Source organism: Lutra lutra, chromosome 14 (genome assembly GCF_902655055.1).
Source record: "Lutra lutra chromosome 14, mLutLut1.2, whole genome shotgun sequence".
NCBI lineage: Eukaryota > Metazoa > Chordata > Mammalia > Carnivora > Mustelidae > Lutra > Lutra lutra.
The window spans coordinates 33,410,603-33,428,172 of NC_062291.1; the positions used below are offsets into that span (position 1 = coordinate 33,410,603).

A 17,570-nucleotide genomic window follows, 5' to 3' on the forward strand; every position below is an offset into this window, starting at 1 on the left:
CCAGCCCCCAGCACATGGTGGCACTTACAAGGTGCTGAGCCGTGTCTGTCGAATAAGTGAGTGGCCTCTGGCAGATCAGCTGTCTTTACTGTGTCTTGAGTGAATAAGTGAGTGGCCTCTGGCAGATCAGCTGTCTTTACTGTGTCTTGAGTGAAGAAATGAATGGATCCATGAGTAGCCACTGCCACCTGCTGCTCCCCCTCGATTCCTTCCACCTTCTCTGGGCAGGTGGCCCCTCTGTGCCCAGCACTAAGCCTCTGTGTGCTGCTCAGAAGCCTTCTTCCATGGCTCCCCAGTTCCTTCTGAGACGAGCACCCCTCTTCAGCCTGGTACTGGACATCATCCATAGCCTCCCCTCTGGGACTCCCTCACCTCCCAGGCACCCTCATTTAACCAAAATGGAGCCCCTGGGTTGTCCTGGAAGTGATCCAAAGAAGAAAGGGGGACAGTGCACTGAGGAGCCCAAGGAGGACCAAGGGGCGAGACTACAGAGAGAAGTAGGGGAGGCAGCGGGGCCCCTGTGAGGCAGGCAAGGACCAGACACGTGAGGGTGGCTTGGAGTCAGGGAGGCAGAGGGCCAGGCCCGAGGAGGGGCTTGAGCCGTGGGAACCTGGGGTGGGCAGAGGGGAGTTCTGGGGGTGAGGGTGGGAGCCTGAGCCAATGTCCTTTGCTAGGGATGTGGGGACTGGCAGGTGAGCGACCTGGGGTGTGGGTGAAGGAAAGCAGAGAAACTTGGAGCAGGAGCACTGAGAAAAGCGGGGGCAGACCATGGAGCCTGGGCGCAGGTGGCTGGGGGTGCTCTCGAAGGCCTTTGTTGGGGAGCTTGGAGCTGGGGCTCAGCAGGCTACCCAGGCAGGATGGGTGGCAGGTGGTGAAAATGTTCTGGAGGCAGGGACAGATGCAGGTATGGGGCTCATGGAAGCCAGGGGTGATGAGCTTCCCAAGGCAGGAGTGTGGCACAGGGATGGAGGAGAGTCGGGGTGGGGCTCAGGAGGTGCCTCTGGTGGCAGAGTGAGGTGGGCCCAGCTGCCAAGAAGGAGGTGGGGGAGGAAGGGGAAGGAGGGAAAGGAGGAGGAAGGGTGACCTGGGAGTTTAGGCACAGAGCCACAGAAGGGCAGGTGTGGCCGACTCTTATGGCTGGCTCCTGTGGCCGGCTCTAGTGGCTGAGACACCAGAGCTGGGTGGCTCAGAACAGCAGTGTTTTAGTCACAGGATTCTGGGGGCCAGAAGCCCCAAAGAAGCCAGCAGGACCATGCCTGCCCCAGAGGCTCTGGGAAGACTCTTGCTTGCGTCTTCCAGGTTCTGGGGGCTCCCAACAGTCCTTGGCATTCCATGGCTGGTGACAGTGTAATTCCAATCTCTGCCTCTATTCACATGGCTGTCTCCAGGTCTCTGTCTGCGCACCCTCTCCTGCTTCTGAGGACACCTGTCCTTGGGTTGGGGCTCACCCAGATCCAGGATGACCTCATCTTAACTGGTGATGTCTGCCAGGACTTGTTTCAAATCAGGTCACATCCGGAGGTTCTGGGGAGACATGAACTGGGGGAAATACTGTTCAGCCCACTACAGCCGCGGGGGGCACGTGATGTCAGGAGCATGACCAGGCCTTAGTAACGGGTCGGCTGCAAAGAGGCCCCTTTGAAGGAGTCTTTCCCAGAGCAGCCTGGGAGAGGGCAAGGTGTGAGCACTGAAGGCATGGGCTGCCTGTCTAGGGGGTTTAGGGCAAAGGGAAGGAGAGGCCTTGTGGCTGAAAACCATGAGGTCAGAGGTTTTTCTTTCCTTAGACGAGAAGGAAGGCCCAGCAGCGAAGGAGAGAGAGAAAAAGCAAGCATGGAGGGTGAGCATTCATGGTACTCGTGGAAGTCAGCAAAGGCTGGGGGAGAAAAGGTGTGCTCCACCAGGCTCTACACAGAGGCAGGGCCCGTAGGGAGGCTCATTCCAGTCAATCTCGCAACTCTGCTTATCTTCTGGGAGGGATTCCAGGAAGGTGTAAAAAAGGATTGCAGGCTAATGAGGGCCTCCAGGCCACTAAAGACCAAGATTTATAGAGGCCCCAGGGAGCCGGGGCGGAAGATGGTCCACGAGGCGGAGACTTAGTGGGCTTCTGTTAGAGCCTGGAGCCGTGTGCACAGGTCTGATGGCTGGGTCTATCTGGCTAGCATCTTTCAGGACCTTACCTGTCTGATTCTGACTTGGCTTTGCTCTGCCCTTGGGCCCCTGGCCACCTATCACACCTGGGTGGATGGGGGCTCCTGTGTCGCTCACCTGTCCAGGCCCTGGAACAGGCATCTTCCAGCTGGCCCTCCCAGCTCATCAACAACCCAATTAGCTTTCCTGGGCCAGTGTCCCCGAACACAGGGCCTCGGAACCTAACGACAGGACTCCAGCTGCACCCCTGGGGAACACCTGCCTTCTGCTCCCTTCCCGGCTGATGCCAGGGCAAGGGCGCCTCCCTGCCGCAGCCCAGGCTGGAGAGCTCCGCAGTCGGAAGGCAGCAAGTTTGCAGCAGCAAACTATTCTTGGCTCCAGCCTGCTCTCGGCTGCTAATTTCATGCCCCTGTGATCCAGGTAACGCTTTGCTGCCTCGAGCTGCCACCCCCGGGCCTGAATCGCTTTTTCTCGCCCCGCAGGAGCCAGCTGCCTCTGCTCTCGAGCTCTCGAGGTGGGGGCTGTACGAGGCAGCCTCCCAGCCGCTGGGCTGCGGGTTAGCCTGCCGCAGCTCGTGACTAATTTGCTGCACTTATTTCAAAGTGCCCAAATAGCATTCAGGGGAGAAGCAGCTTAAACCGGGGCCTGCCAGAGATAAACGGGCTCATTTTGGGGCCTCCCTGCCCGAAGAAACCTCTTTACCTGGACGCTGAGCCCGGAATTAAATTCTTCCAGAAGAGATGCTTAGCACGGAGCCGCTCAGCGTGGCGGAGGAGGGGAAATGTTTCTCCTCTCATAAAATGGGCCTCACATCTGGCCAGCTGGCCCTGGTGGGTTTTTAAATTGTGTTTGAAGAGCGGCTCTCCCCTTTGCTGTGTTCTCAAGCCAGGCCAGAGTGGAACAGATGAACATGACTTTCCCATCTCCATCACCAGGGGATCAGGCGTCCCGCACCCAGGCCAGAGTGGGGCTCCCCGACACCTGCCAGGCACCCCGCCCTACCGGGGGTCTGGGTTTTGAGTCCCGCCTCCACTGGGCCTGGGGGTGGGGCAGGGCTCTGTGGGGAGTCAGCACAGGTGCGGGTGAGGGGTAAGCTGGAAGCCTGCCTGGCTCTTCCCGACGCTCGTGTCCTCTGGACCGTGCTTTGTGCTCCGCAGCGGACCGTGTCTGTCCATTTCTGGTGGCTGACAGAAGCAAGGGCTCTTCTCCTCCGGATCTTTTTCCTTTTAACTCTACTCAGAACCATTGCCCTGTAGAAATGGCCTGGGGAATGGACCGTGGAGTTTAAGGAGCCGAGAGTGAACTGCAGAGGGGAGAGAAATCAGACCCCATCATTCGCTGGCTTGGGCAGGTCACCCAAGTATGAGGGTTGGGGCAGAGGGAAGACACCGCCCTGATGGGACCCTGGAGTCTGCAGCTGACAGCTACTCACAGCTGGGAAGGCCCGTAGGCTGCCAGTGCTGGCCACTGGGTCCTCAGTGTCATGGCGCAGTCCCAGGGACAGAGTTTGAGCCTGTGAGTCTGTGGGGCAGGCTCCCTCAGCTGGAGCGTCGAAATGTCCCCCCAGCCCTGCCCTGCATCAAAAGATCTGCCACCAGCACATGCCAGGCAGGCACCTCTGTGTGGTTCATCCACCTGTTAGCCTCAGGCTTCTTATCTATAAAACGGGAGCAAACCCAGCTCTGCCTTCCCTTACAGGCTGCGTTAAGAGCAAAGGGACTGGGGTCTCTGGGGGCCGTTTTGTTCCCTGGCAGTTCCCTGGCACTCTGTGGGGCTTCTGTGACACCACTTGGCTTACCTGCCCTGTGCCAAGGATGACTTTAGTGTGACCAGCGTGACCAGGTAACTGGGGGCTGAGCCCTGCCCAAGCCCCAGGGAATTGCAGCCTGCTGGGAGATGGTGGAGGGCGGGGAGCTTGGAGGAGATACACAAGAAGCAGAAGTTTTCCTCTTTCTTCCTCAGCTGGGCCTCGCCTCCCATCAGGCTGGCGAAATCAGATCAGTGACTGGTGGGACTGCTGTCCGCTATCAGCACCCTGAAAGGGAGGGGTGAGTGCCGTGGCTCCGTGGCCGCCTGTCCTGGGATGTCTGGGTTGAATGCACTGCACAGTACATTTGGTTCCTGTCGATATCAAGGAAGGCCTTGGGAAGTCTGTTCTAATAAAGGCACTTGTGTCTGAGTCGCAACTGGCAAAGAAGCAGCCCTCCGGGCCTTTGAATGTGCTGCTCCCGCCACTTGGAGTGCAGGCTCTCTCCCCGCCTCCCCATATCCATCTGGCAAACTTCCCCCAGCTGTTCAGGCTGGGGTCCAAGAGGGTCTCTTGTGGGAAGCACCCCCAGACCCCTCCTTCCTTCCTCCATAACTTGTGTCCCCTGTGCTCTAGCTGCAGGCCGGTGCCAGACTATAAGCTCCCAGAGGGCATACACCAAGCCACCAGCACGGTGCGGGGCACACGGGGGTGGCCACATCTTCAGGGAACTACGGGACAGGTTGCTGATTGGGTGGGCCGCGGCTGCCGGCCAGCCAGACAGCCGTAGGATGACCAGCCTCTGGGGCTCCTGATGGCCAAGGCAGAGAACCCCACTCCGAGAGGCCCCGTCATCCCCTCGTGCCCTGCCCTGCAGCTCCCACCTGTCTCCCAGCTCTGCCTGCTTGCTACGTCACAGTGTCTCCTACCTGTGGGAAGGACCCCCCAGGACGTAGGTTTTCCGTGGACCGTAGAAACAGGGCTGCCTTGTGGCACGACCGTGAGGGGCTTCATTCATCACATTGCTTCAGGATTGGCGCTCCCTGTGGGTGTGCAAGGCGTAGCCTCCACCTTCACCCGAGGTGGCCCAGTGCCCCTGCCCCGGGGCTCTCCTTGTCCCTCCACTCCTGCATGTCCGGCACTGGCCTTTGGGGTCTTTGGGTCCACCTCTAGAGGTAGAGGCCATGTTCATCAATCACGTGGGACACATGGTGTGGTAATAACAACAGAGCCTCTCAAGGGAGCTCCTAGGAACCAGGCCCAAGTGCGGGCAAATTGTGGCATGAATCCTCCCCACACCTTGCATGACATGAGATCGGATTGCTTTGGAGGGGGCAGGATGGTTACCAATGTGTTTGAACCAATATTCAAATGTTTTTACATCGCCTGGAATAAAATGGGAGAAGGGGGCCCCAACATCCCTTGCAGGCGAATGAGACAAACGCAGAAAGGACAGACGAGCTACTGGTCTGCCAAGGGCACAGTCCAGGATGGAAACTAGGGCCTTCACTGCTGAATGTTTCTTAGAAAGGAGCCCAAGGCCACCCATTGTGTGTGAATACCATCTCAGGTGCCCCGTCCTAGGGAAGCAAGAGTGGGGGAAAAGAGAAGTGAGGTAGGGATGGGAGAGAGCAGATGCAGGCTGGCCACAGCTTTGCAACAAAACACAGCCGGTTGCTCAGGCGCCCAGCATGCATCTGGAGAAGCCACATGAAGCCACATGGGGCCGCCCCGCATTGTAGACCAGTTGACTGGGGGAGAAGAAAGTCAAGAAGTTTATCTCTTGTCTCCTTCCCATTTCCTGCCTCTCTTTGGTCAAAGCATATGTCCTGGGGCTTTTCCTGTCCCCACTTCAGAGAGTATCACCGGACCCCGGGCAGTGCGCAGCACAGGGGTCTCTCCGTAGGAGTCATCTCCTTTTCTGGGGGCAGGGGCAGCAGTGGCTTTATGACCGTGGGACTGAGTGGCAAGGCACATGGCCCGAGTCAGTGAGCAGATCTGGGGTGGCACGGAAGCTAAGTCCTGTTTCTTGGAATCGGCACAAAATGAGCCTGATTTCAGCAAAGGATTCAATGAGGAAAGGCTAAGGGGACTGATGTCTGCAAGTATAACCTTTGTTTCCCTCATGGGCAGATACATTGGTCTTCGTATCTGACGAGATCACGGTGAACTATCCCTGTCTTCATCGAGAAACTGAATGTAAACTATAAGAAGTCAGCAACATGCAAAAAACTCTGGATAATTTTTAGGATAGATAGGAACTCAGCTGCCCACAACCCTCATTCATTAAGGATGTATTGCCGTGGGGCGCCTGGGTGGCTCAGTGGTTAAGGCCTCTGCCTTCGGCTCAGGTCATGATCTCAGGGTCCTGGGATCGAGTCCCGCATTGGGCTCTCTGCTCTGCAGGGAGCCTGCCTCCTCCTCCTCTCTCTCTCTGCCTGCCTCTCTGCCTACTTGTGACCTGTCTGTCAAATAAATTTAAAAAAAAAAAAAGGATGTATTGCCGTGTAACAAAATGCTACATACACACTCCACAGGGTTAACATGACACACAGTTATTATCTCACAGTGTCTGTGGGCCAGGAGTCAGGGCACGGCTGGATGGACTTCTCGTCTCTGGGTCGTACACAGCCACAATCGAGGGCTTAGCTGGGGCTGCGGTCTCCCTGGAGGCTCGGTTGGAGAAGGACCACGTCTAGGCTTCCTTGAGTTGTCGGCAGAATCCAGTTCCTTGCAGTCATAGGACTGAGAGCTTCAGTTTCTTGCTGGATGTTGGCCAGAAATCTCTCTGAGCAACCAGGGGTCACCTGTAGTTCTTCCCACTTGGGGTTCCCCTGATGGCCGCTTGCATCCTCAGAGCCATCAAGGGAGGAAAAAAAGGGGGGTCCAAGAAGACAGGTGCTACATCTCCTGTAACGTTGTCCCATATGCATTGTTGTGTATGGCCGCCCCTTTGCTGTATTCTCTTGGCTAGAAGCAAGTCACAGGTCCCACCCACACTTAGCAGAGGGCATCCCATACAAGGGTGTGAGCACAGGAGGCTGGGACTGTGGGGGCCCCTTAGAGAATCTGCTCACCACGTTTTGTTAGAACTCTACTTACAGGCAAAAGCATCAAATAAGTTACCCGCCCCCCCAACAGGTTTATATCAGGAACTAAGTTTAAAAAAAACAAAACCAAAACTCCATGGGGTGTGCTGAGTCAGCCTACGCAACCGTCTACAGTCCCCAGTCTGTGCCAGTAGAGAAACAGGCCACGGTCCAGTCCATTCCGCCCCTCCTGCATGTTCTTTCAAAAGACAAGAAAATGGGCTCCGTCAACAGAAAGGGAGGCAGAGCCTTACTCCAGCCTTACTCCGTTGTCAATATTTAAAGAGCTTTCACCATTAAAAGGACAATTCTCTGCTTAAATATCAACAAACCAGAACATTCAATTACCTAGAAAATCCCCATTCTTAAAATGTTCAGGGAACCCGAGCCTGCTCAAAAAAAACAAAGACAGAGATTCTGCGTCCCATGCAGTGGTTGTTCATAGACTTGCATGGAACGAGTGAGCAGCCACTGAATTGAAGGGACCCCCCGTGGGGGTGGAGAGGGGGGCTCAGATTCGGGGCTGTCTTGGTTGGCCCCCACCTGCGGCTGTCTCTTCCTTGGGGCCTTTCTCCGTGGTTCCTGCCTGCCTGGCCTCACGTAGGCTCAGCCACTGTGTCAAGACGTAATTGACTGAGTGCCTCGGGCCAGTCCAGGCTCTGCTGAGCCCATCAGGGCAGGAACAATGAGGTGGCACCTCAAAGGAGGGAGGCTGTTTCTAAGGTTCATGGTTGATGGCCCGCAGTCGCTCTGATTACCATTTTAATTGCACGGCCACCACTACCTGATATTCAGGGTGCAGATTTCAAAGACCACAAAGCACTCGGCAGGCTTTAAAAAGGGACCCTGGAACAATCAGTTTCAGACCAGAAGGAGCTCATTATGATATCTTTCTCTCATGGGCTCCATGTTGCAATCAGACTCTCCCAGAAAGGACAGATCTGACTGTCCGTATCAAGGTCTGACTCAGATCCCACCTCCTCTGGGACTTTTCCCCAAACCCATACTCCTTCCCATTCTCTCATGTGACCCTGGTCCCACTCCCTGACCCGGAACCCCTTCTAAAACTCACCACTCCTACCTCTGATTTGGCAAAAAAAACAAACAAAAGAAAAAACCCACAAAATTCTGACATCTCTCCCCGTGGTGTTTTGAGATGGAAATACCTTCACACTCTATCTTACACTCCCAGTGGGATGCTTCCTTCTTAGTGGCCGGGAGGCGTGTCTCGTTCTTTGTCGTGATCCGTACAACTGCCACAGTGCTCTGTGCACTGGTGAGGCTTTTGCACGCCTGTCCCTTGCGCTTGGCACATTTGTGACTCAAAACACTGCCTAAGTTAAGTCCAATTTTGTGAGCTTTCCAGAGGAGAACATTCACAGTTGCTTTTTCCTTTTTCAGAGTGAACAGTGTATTTAATAAAAAGCCTTTGTATTGGGCACACAGGAAATGCTTAATACGTGTGATCTGTTCTCATGGCTTAGAACCCGCAATCAGTACCAACCTGGGGTTCATGAGTTGACAATGACCCAAGCCAAGATATGTCAGCCCTTCCTGATTTTTTTTTTTTTTTAAAAGACAGGTATATTGAGGAATAACGGATACGCAGTAACATCTGTCCTCGTGAGTGGACAGTTCCGAGTTTGGAGAACTGGGCACAATTGCCATACAGTTTCTTTAGCCATAAGTTCCCGCACATTCTGATCAGGAGCTCTTCATCATATGGTCTCCTGCATGCTTCGTCTGGAGTACTTGGCACCCGCTTCCAGAAAAAAATGCCCTTTTCTCTTCTCTCGGCCAGTCTAGGAGCCATTTCCCACTTGACGTCCCGGGAGCATCTCTCCTGAGGGGGCAAATCCAGAGTCAGAACAAAGGGTCCCCACGGGTGTCAGGGTTGGTGTAGTTCTAAGAGGCCTCACTTGGTGGCAAGAACACTGGAATGTGGTTGGGTCATAACAAAGCGCATTTGGATCACTGAAATTTGGCGGGAGGCAGAGCAGGCTGGCAGGACACGTCCTGACCGTGTGCATGTGCTCACAGTTGGGTCCTGTCCACACTGGCTGTCCGTGGGTGGGACAGGTAGAGGAGGGGAGAGCATGGGCTGCAGACCGTTAGGAGCCTCTCTGAGGGCAGGGACAATGTCGTATCCTGACTTACGTCCCCAGCACTTCGCATGGCTTGTATTGGTGTCTGTTGAGGGACCTAGTAAGTGGTCGTAGGTCACCATGGGGCAGGGCCACACCATCTTGGAGCAGACCTGTCCATCACGCGCTGGTTTCTGAAGACAGTAGGGAGGGGAGGGGCGCGGTCTCTGCTCTCCAGGGAGCCCTCCCGTCCATCCGTGGTGACATCAGCAGCCCCCTCACTTCTGTGCTTGCAGAATTACTTTGAGAGCTACCTGACCGTTGCCTCCACCGTCTCCAGCGTGCTATGCCTCATGGCGAACTTCCTGCTCGTCAACAGGTAGGCCACGTCCCTCCCTCTGCCAGCCCTGCCCTGTGCCTCCAGCCCTCTCCCAGTGCCTGTCGCTCATGGCTGCTGGTGTGGGCTGCTGGTTTTCAGCTGCTGCAGGGGCATGCCCCCAAGCAGGAGTCCGGCAGGAAAGACCGAAAGGTCAGACAGGCGAGCCAGGGCCCCGTCGAGGGAAGCCAGGACCGGGAGCTGGACTTTCACTTCCCAGCCACATGCTAGGACCCTGTGTCAGCAGCCAGCAGCAGGCATGTGGGGACCCTCCTCTTCCTCCTTTTCCATCTGGGGAGCCTGTCTGTTACCAGCTGCCTGAGTTGCAGACGGTGTGGCCGGAGGCCAGCATGTGGATGGTGGGGGTGGGCCCGGGGGGAGGGGTGGGCAAGACCTGTGGAAGCTGGTCTTTTTTAAGATTTTTAAAATGTATTTATTTTAGAGATAGAGGTGGCGAGAGTCGGCAGGGAGGAGCAGAGCGAGAGGGACAAGCAGACTCTACTGAGCGCAGAGCCCAACGCAGAACTCGATCCCACGACCCTGAGATCATGACCTGAGCTGAAATCAACAGTCAGACACTTAACTGACGGACCCACCTGCAAGCAGTTCTGAGAGTGTCAAGAGCCTGGCTCCCCATGATTCTGGCTCTCGCTCCATGGAATGGGCCGCCAGCTCATGTGCTGACTACTCATAGAGGCCCTGTGGGGACCTCCTGACACTGTGTTAGAGTAGGGGTTGGGAGAGAGCGCCATGGCTGCGCTGTGGCGGAAGAAATGACGCAGGAGACAGCCAGGCAAGTTAGCATGGCCCTTGGACTCCACCAGGGGACTCTTGTTCTCCGTTGAGGTTTGCAGGAGCACTAGCCCTAGCTCCTTGGCCCACATTTCCCCTAAGCTACCAATAGGAACCTGGGCTCCTCTGGACCCAGCCACCTGGAACCTTAGATCCCCCTTGGCCAATCAGGTTTACCCAGCTCTGCTAACTTTGCAGTACCGGCCTGGATCTCTGGTGGAACAGGTCTCTGAGGCAGGTCTTGGCCTCAGGCAGTGTGCTGGGATTGATGGGTGGGGTCTGCTCTGAGCACGGGAGGAGAGAAGCAGCATGTGGGCTAAGCCTGGATAGACTGGTCCTTCCAAACGTATTATGCAATGGGGCTATTGCAATTAATTATCTGTCGTGGCATTCAAGTGATCCCCAAGCATGGTCGTGGTTTAAACACTAACAGTATGAGTCTGTCTCACGATCTGGGCGCCATCCGGCTAGTTGGCAGCTCTGTCTTCCTGCCCCTCATGTGGTCGCAGACAGTGCAGCTGGAGCTGCTGGCCCTTCTCTGACCCCCATCTCCTTCTCCTCTCGTCTCCCCTCCCCTCCCCATGGTCTCTTGCACGGTGGTCTCAGGTAGTAGGACTTTCCGTCTCGTGGCTGAAGAGCAGGTGCTTGAACAAGCAAGGCAGAAGCTACATGGTTTCTGTAAGCTAGTCTCTGTGGCCGCACGGTGTCACTTAAGCCGGACGTGGCTGGGCAAGCACTCCCCAAGGTCACTTGGTTTCGAGGGGATGTAGACCCACCTGTCGATGGAAGGAGAGACAAAGAATTTGTACCCATTTAAAAACCAAAGTACAGGCTCTAAGGGCAAAGAGCACACTGGGGCTCAGATGGCCTTGAGATAAGCCTGCTGACCCTCACCTTGCCTCCTCCTGCCTTCCCCTGGCAAACAGGGCTACCCTCCATGTCCTCAAAGGTGGGGCGCAGCCTCCAGAGCACGCCCCCCCCCCCCCAGGAGGAATGAGTGGAGGAATGGAACTCAGAGCAGGGCCAAGTGTTCCCTCCACACTCCTGGTCCCTGGAGGGAAGAGCTGTAGGAGAGAAGGCAGGAAGAAGGGAAGGGAACAGAAAGGAGGAGGATGAGGAAGAGGGGGTGACAGCCAAGGTGGTGGAGGGCCCCTTGGTCTCTCACCACCTCCTCCTTTCTAAGACTTTCTTGTGACCCTCTCTGTCTACTTGCCTGGCTGGCCTGGGGACACAGGTTTGTCCAGCGGAGACAGCCCAGGCTCATGTAAGTGAGAGCCCCCACCCCCTTCCAGATCTGGTGCCAGTGTCTGAACTATAACAAGGGGTGATGCCTGGTGACACACAATAACCCGAGAGGGAGACCCTGACATGAGCCCCTTTCCAAGGGGAAGTCAGGAGCTATACCCAAGACCACAGGACCAGTGCAGGCTGGCCCAGGCTGGCATTGTGCGTCCTCTGTGGTCGTGAGATCCAGCAGGCCAGAAGCCGGCCTGGGACAGTGTTCAGCAACAGGGAAGGTTGGTCCTCAGGACACTCAGGTAGCACTCCAGAGCACTCGTACCCCTCAGAGCTTTGTCTCCTTTAATCCTCCCAACAGCTGGAGAGCGGGAAACTCAGTACCTTGCTTTACAGATGGGAAGATAGGCACACGGAGGTCAAATTCACAGGGTAAGTCCAGACGGGAACTGGGACCCTCCTTGCCCCACACTTGTACTTGGAAACTCTGGGTCCCCCAGCTCCTCCCTGTGGCCAGAGCCACACCTCAGAGCCTTCTGCCCTGGCTTCAGGCAGCTGGAAGGAAGGAGGTGGTAAAGGAGGTCTAGGTCTGCCTGCAGTGGGGACAGGGGACCGCCCAGGTAGCCACCCTCCCAAAGTCAGGCAGGGAGCTGGCTGTGAAGGCTCAGCACTATAGGGCTTCTTCCAGAAGTTTCAGCCCACCCCAGGGCCTGCCCTTACCCTCCTCCCTGTAGGAGAGGGATGAAGGCAATGTGGGGAACGCTTGCGGGCCTCCGTCTGTTTCTGGGCTGTGGGAAGATGGTTTGCGGCTAAGCTGTTTTTTATTTAATGTGCGAGATTGAAACGTCTCCTTTTCTCCCCTCCTGGAGAACCCTGGCTTTCTCTGACTGGCTCATCCATAATCTCCAAGTGTTTTATTATGTTAAATCTGTAGCATCATAAATACTTATGAGTAGAATTTACATTTGAGAGACTTATGAAGAAATCAGTCCCCTGGGGTCCTGAACAAGGGGGAGGGAAGCTGGCAGCCCTAGCCCTTGCCCAGAATCTCACATTCCTGTGGCCTGCCCAGGGTCCCGGGGCCGAAGCAGTTGTCTCGGCCATCCCCTGCCCCAGAGCAGAACCGCTGACACCAGGGCAGCCCTTGTCTAGACTGTCTCTACCATCTTGACGATGTCCCTGTCCCCCCGCAATTCTCTCAGCCCAGGTGGAAGAAGCAGAGAGAGGCAGCGCGCCCCCGTTATTGCATGTGGGGTGGGTTCCATGTAGCACATCTCATAAAGCTTCGTGGGCATTGAAGAGAGCCCCACGCAGGACCCCTGAGGACCTGGGGCAGAATGGGTCACGTGGCAGGTGATTTGCCGGCAAGTAGGAGGCCTGTGCAGGCAAGGGACCTGCAGGGACTCCGTTGCTCCTGCCTTTGGCATTTACCTCCTCACCTCCCACCGCCCTGGGGGTGCTGGGCGAGCAGTCCCCCAGCTCCCTCCAGAGCAACTTTCCTGTAGGGGCAACTAATTACCTTGTTGGGACAGGCTCCAGAGAGCTCCTGGGACACCATCAGCATTCCTGGCATGGACTTCATCTTCACCGGGGCTGGGAGGAAGTGGTTAGAGGCAGAGCCCACACCTGAGGCTGGCTGGAAACTCAGTATTTCCAGTGGTCTGCCTGCCATGCTTGTGGGGTCAAGAAGCAGAAAGTCTCCCTCTACTGCTAATAAGCCTTGCCTGTCAGTTTGTGTGGTCCAGCGGGGACTCACCAGCTCCCTCCCAGGCCCTCTGTCCACCCTGGGGGGGGCAGGGGAAAACAAGACAGAGCACTGTCCTGGCGGCACTCCTCCTGTCTCTAGTCTGCCCTGGGCCTCCTTCTTGCCCCAGGGATCTGGTAAAGCTTTTTGGCCTCCGTCGCCACCCTCTCTCTCTCTGTAACTATCTTAATATTTATAATTGTAAAAGGGAATGTTATGCTGACCCAGGCTCTGAGCTCTTGCTGGCTCTTATCTTTGGGGCATGGGGCAGCTTCAGCTGCTGGGAGAGTGGAAGGCACTGTGCGACCCGGCTGAGTGTGGAGAACCAGCCTGAGCGTCAGAGGTAGGCCTAACCACCAGCTTCCAGGACTGCTGGTGTGCACTTACACTAGATACTCTGGGCCCCCAGGGGTCCAGTTGCTCTACCTGGCTGCCCCCCAGCTCCTGCCTAGGATGAGGCCCCTGCAGACCCTGGGAAGATGCATCATGGTGCGGGGTTTCCTAGAAACAGCCCCTGCAACAGGGATTTGAAGTGTGAGCCCTTTACTTGGGAGGTGAAGGTAGGAGAATGGAGGCAGGCGATGAGGGGGAAGGCAGCCAATAAAGGATGCCTTACCAAACCAGCTCCCACAGAAAGAGACCAACCTTGACCTGCCTGGGGACTCTGGGACCCAGTGTGGAAGGCACACCTGAGCGGGAGGGAGCCGGGGTGTTTATCCACCCACTTCCCCCCCCCTCCCCATTGTTGGTTGAAAGCTGCTCTTGGGAGATGTTAATTACCTGTCACTTGCGGCCTGCTTCGAGGTAGAGGGATGGTGCATGGGCAGGTCGCCCACCAGCTAGAAGTCTTGATGTGCCTCTTTGTGTGCGTTAGCATTCTTGGTAACAAACAACAGAGACACAAAAAGGGTTTTCTCATTCTTGACCTGGAAAACTAAAATCAGGGCTGCTGCCACACGTAGGTGCACATTGCTGGATCTAGGAGATCGTGTATGTGCCCAGGGCTGTCCTGTTGCACTGTCCCAGGCTCTGTGTGTGTCTGCCTGGCTTCATCCCAAATGTGGTCTCTCTCCATGCAGCTGGCCAGGTGACAACCAGCAGCCCCCAACTCGGTCATGGCAGGGAAGGAGCTTCTCTCCACCTTTTAGTCCTGGAGGGCCCTCACTGGCCCTGCCTGGCTCACATGCTAATCCCAAACCCAAACCAGTGACCTGCCCCTGTGGCACAGGACACTCCAGTTACCCCAGACCCAGTCATCATGTGTCCATCATCTGTGGCTTGGTCAGGGTGGACAAGGTGGCCAGCCACCTCTCCAGAACAACTTGGCATGGAAGAAAGAGTGTGCCTCAGGGAAAGGATGCTGGCAGACGAAACCTGCACATGTACCCTACACCCTGCCCTGAGGGTCAAGCCTTGGCACTTAGCAGCTGGACCTGGCCCTCCAGGATAGGGCTCAGCTTCCCTCCAGCCTCTGCTCTCGATCTCGCCTGCAGTCCGAGGCCAGGTCCCTGCACATGCCATGTCCCCTCTCACCAGACACATGCCCTCACATCCCAACACTCCTTATACTCCAGGTTGGGTACCTCCTCCAAAAAGACTCTACGACCCTCAGGCTGGGTTTTGTACCCCCTTGGATGCACCCAGAATGCCCTGGGGCCCTCCCGGTGGAGCACTGTGCACACTAAAGCAAAATGCCTGACCGGGGCTGGGGTCACCCAGCAGGTGGCTTGACACACCGGAACTATCTGATAAATGTTTGCATAACAGACACCAGAGAGAATGCATGTTGGCAGATAGCCCTGGGCGGAGGCTCAGCAGACCTGGGTTCTCTTCCCCTGCTCCCCACGGAATCACACCGAGACCTTGAACTGCCCCTTCACATCCGCAGGCTTCCCTCTACCCTTTATGCAGCAGAGGTGGCACCTGCCCTCCCTCCAGCGAGGATCAGAACTAAGATCAGAGAAAACTCCAGTTAGCCCGGAGCCACAAAAGCACTTTGAAAAATCCTTGCTTCTCACACTCATCATTTCACACCTATTTATGTACATATTTATGTAGATACATTTTTTTTTTTTTACCTTTCAGGTCTTTCTTTTTTATAAAATTTTTTTTATGTGTGTATAACTAATCTGGCTTTTCTCCCAGCCCCCACCCACTGGTTCTCAGGAAAATTAACCAAATATCCAATCCGGCTTAAAGCTTAGTCTAATCTGATGATTTAAACAGCCCCTTTCCATGATATTCTCTCTCCCTGGAATAAAAATGTGCAGTTTCCTGGAGAGCCAGCCTTCCCTGCTCCTCCCTTCAGGGAAGCATCTGGGCAGTTGGGGGCCCAGAGGAGCGTGTGGTTTGCGTTGTGGGTATGGGATGGCCCAGGGCTGCTCTGGCTTGGCGTCAGCGGCTGCCTGTGACAGCTGAAACCGTAGCAGGAGAATCCTTCTGCCCCGGCCTGTTCTGGACCACCCAGATTCCCTTCCTTCCAGGGAGGCCGTAGAGTGTCCTTCTGAGAGTACAGACTGGAGCCAGTCCTCTCGGGGTCACAGTGAGTGACCTTGAGCAAGTTCTTTAGCATCTCTGACCTCAGTTTCCTTCCTTGTACCTGCAGGACGGTCAGAGGGCCTGTCTTGCAGGGCTGGCGTGAGAAGGCAACAAGTCAGCATGTAGAAACATTCCGAAGGGTACTTGGCACGGGTTTAGTGCTATCTGGGTTATTGCTCTATGATGACGATGGTGTTGGTTTACTGCTCGTCTCCCTCCTCCCGCCACTGCTAAGTTTTGGGAGAAGGAAGCCCAGAGGGTGGTGACTTTGTTGAAACACTAGCCAAAGCCAGTGGGAGCTCAGCTTGAGAGCAAGGGCTTGCCTTGAGACCTCCTGTCATGTCCTTGAACCTCACAACAAGATGAAAAGAAGCAATATCCACTGAGCATTTGCCCTGAGCTGATGCTGCCCCTGCACTCCACACGCTCCCCTCCAGAGACCCTCACCACCACCCCTGCAGGTGGATCCATCCTCCTCCCTGCTGTACAGACACAAGAACTGAAACCAGAGAGACGGAGTCACTGACCCAAGGCCACACAGCTAGTGAGCCAGGAAGGCAGGATTCAGGCCCAGCCCTCCCGGCTGCAGAGTGTCCCTTAAGAACCTTCCCCACCAGCCCAAGGGGATCTGTGACCGCTTCTGGCATCCCCCCACCCCGCCCAGGGTTCCGATTCGAGTCCGTGTGCTGGCCTCGCTGACTGTCATGCTGGCCATCTTCTTGGTGATGACTGCACTAGTGAAGGTGGACACCTCCTCCTGGAGCTATGGCTTCTTTGCTGTCACCATCATCTGCATGGCGATTCTCAGCGGGACCTCCACCATCTTCAACAGCAGCGTCTTCGGCATGACAGGTTCCTTTCCTATGAGGAATTCCCAGGCGCTGATATCAGGTAAGAGCCGGCCTCCAGACAGCCGACCAGGTTAGTCTACCTGGGGGGTCATGCAGAGGGACAGGCAGTGACCCTTCCAGAAAAGGCAACAAGTGTTAGCTCTATTTGCACTGTCTATTATTGGGTAACAAAGCACCCCAAAACTTAGTGGCTTCGAACCATAGGAGTCATGTCTTTGGCTCACAGATCTGCAACCTGGGCAGGAGTCGGCAGGGACAGCTCAGCTCTCCTTTGCCCTGCACGGCATTAGCCGACAGAGTAGAGCTGTGGGCTGGAGGGCCCACTCTGAGAAACTCAGCCAGGCTGGGGCCTGGGGCCTGAGGAGCTCCTCTCTACCGGGATCTCGGCATGGCCTGGTGGGCTTCCCTGGGACATGGTGCCTGGGTCACCAGAGTGAGCATCCCAGGAGACCCAGGCAGAAACATTATTTCCTTTCATAGCTTAGATGTGGAAGCCATTTATGGCCACGCCCACCATAGCCACGAGCCCACGGGCCTTTGAGGGGAGAGAACACAGACCCACATGCATCAGCGGGAGAGCATGAAAATCATCCTGTAAGAAGAGCAGCTGGGAGGGAAGCCAGTTGTAGCCCCTTTCGGCAAACACATCCGTCTACCGAGTGCATCTCCTACAACAGCATTCCTTTCTTCCCTTCCTCCTCGTCCCCTCGCCTTCTCCTGTCCCCTGCCTTCTCTTTCCTTTGCTTTCCTCTTAGCTTCTCCCCCTTTTCTTCCTTTCTCATTTTATAGAAGACCTACTATGTGCCAGGGATTCAAAGATGAACAGACCCAGCCTCTCGGGAGCCGATAGCCTAGCAAATAAGCACCTCCATGACCCTGAACTTTGGCCGTCTCTGGAAACGCAGATGCACCACTTGGGTCAACTCCTTTGGCTGAAGTTTGATGCTGATCCTAAGCCCGTGGTC

At 55.8% G+C, this 17,570-nt stretch overlaps 1 protein-coding gene across 2 annotated transcripts in view; it reads left to right on the forward strand.

Moving 5' to 3' along the window:
* SLC29A3 (solute carrier family 29 member 3) overlaps window positions 1–17,570 on the forward strand; it is a 40,198-nt gene that overhangs the window by 13,358 nt on the left and 9,270 nt on the right. For both annotated transcript variants that reach the window (XM_047702997.1, XM_047702998.1), the window contains 2 exons: window positions 9,365–9,447; window positions 16,419–16,645. In XM_047702997.1, the coding sequence (XP_047558953.1) occupies window positions 9,365–9,447; window positions 16,419–16,645 (310 nt within the window). The remainder of the gene's footprint in view (window positions 1–9,364; window positions 9,448–16,418; window positions 16,646–17,570) is intronic.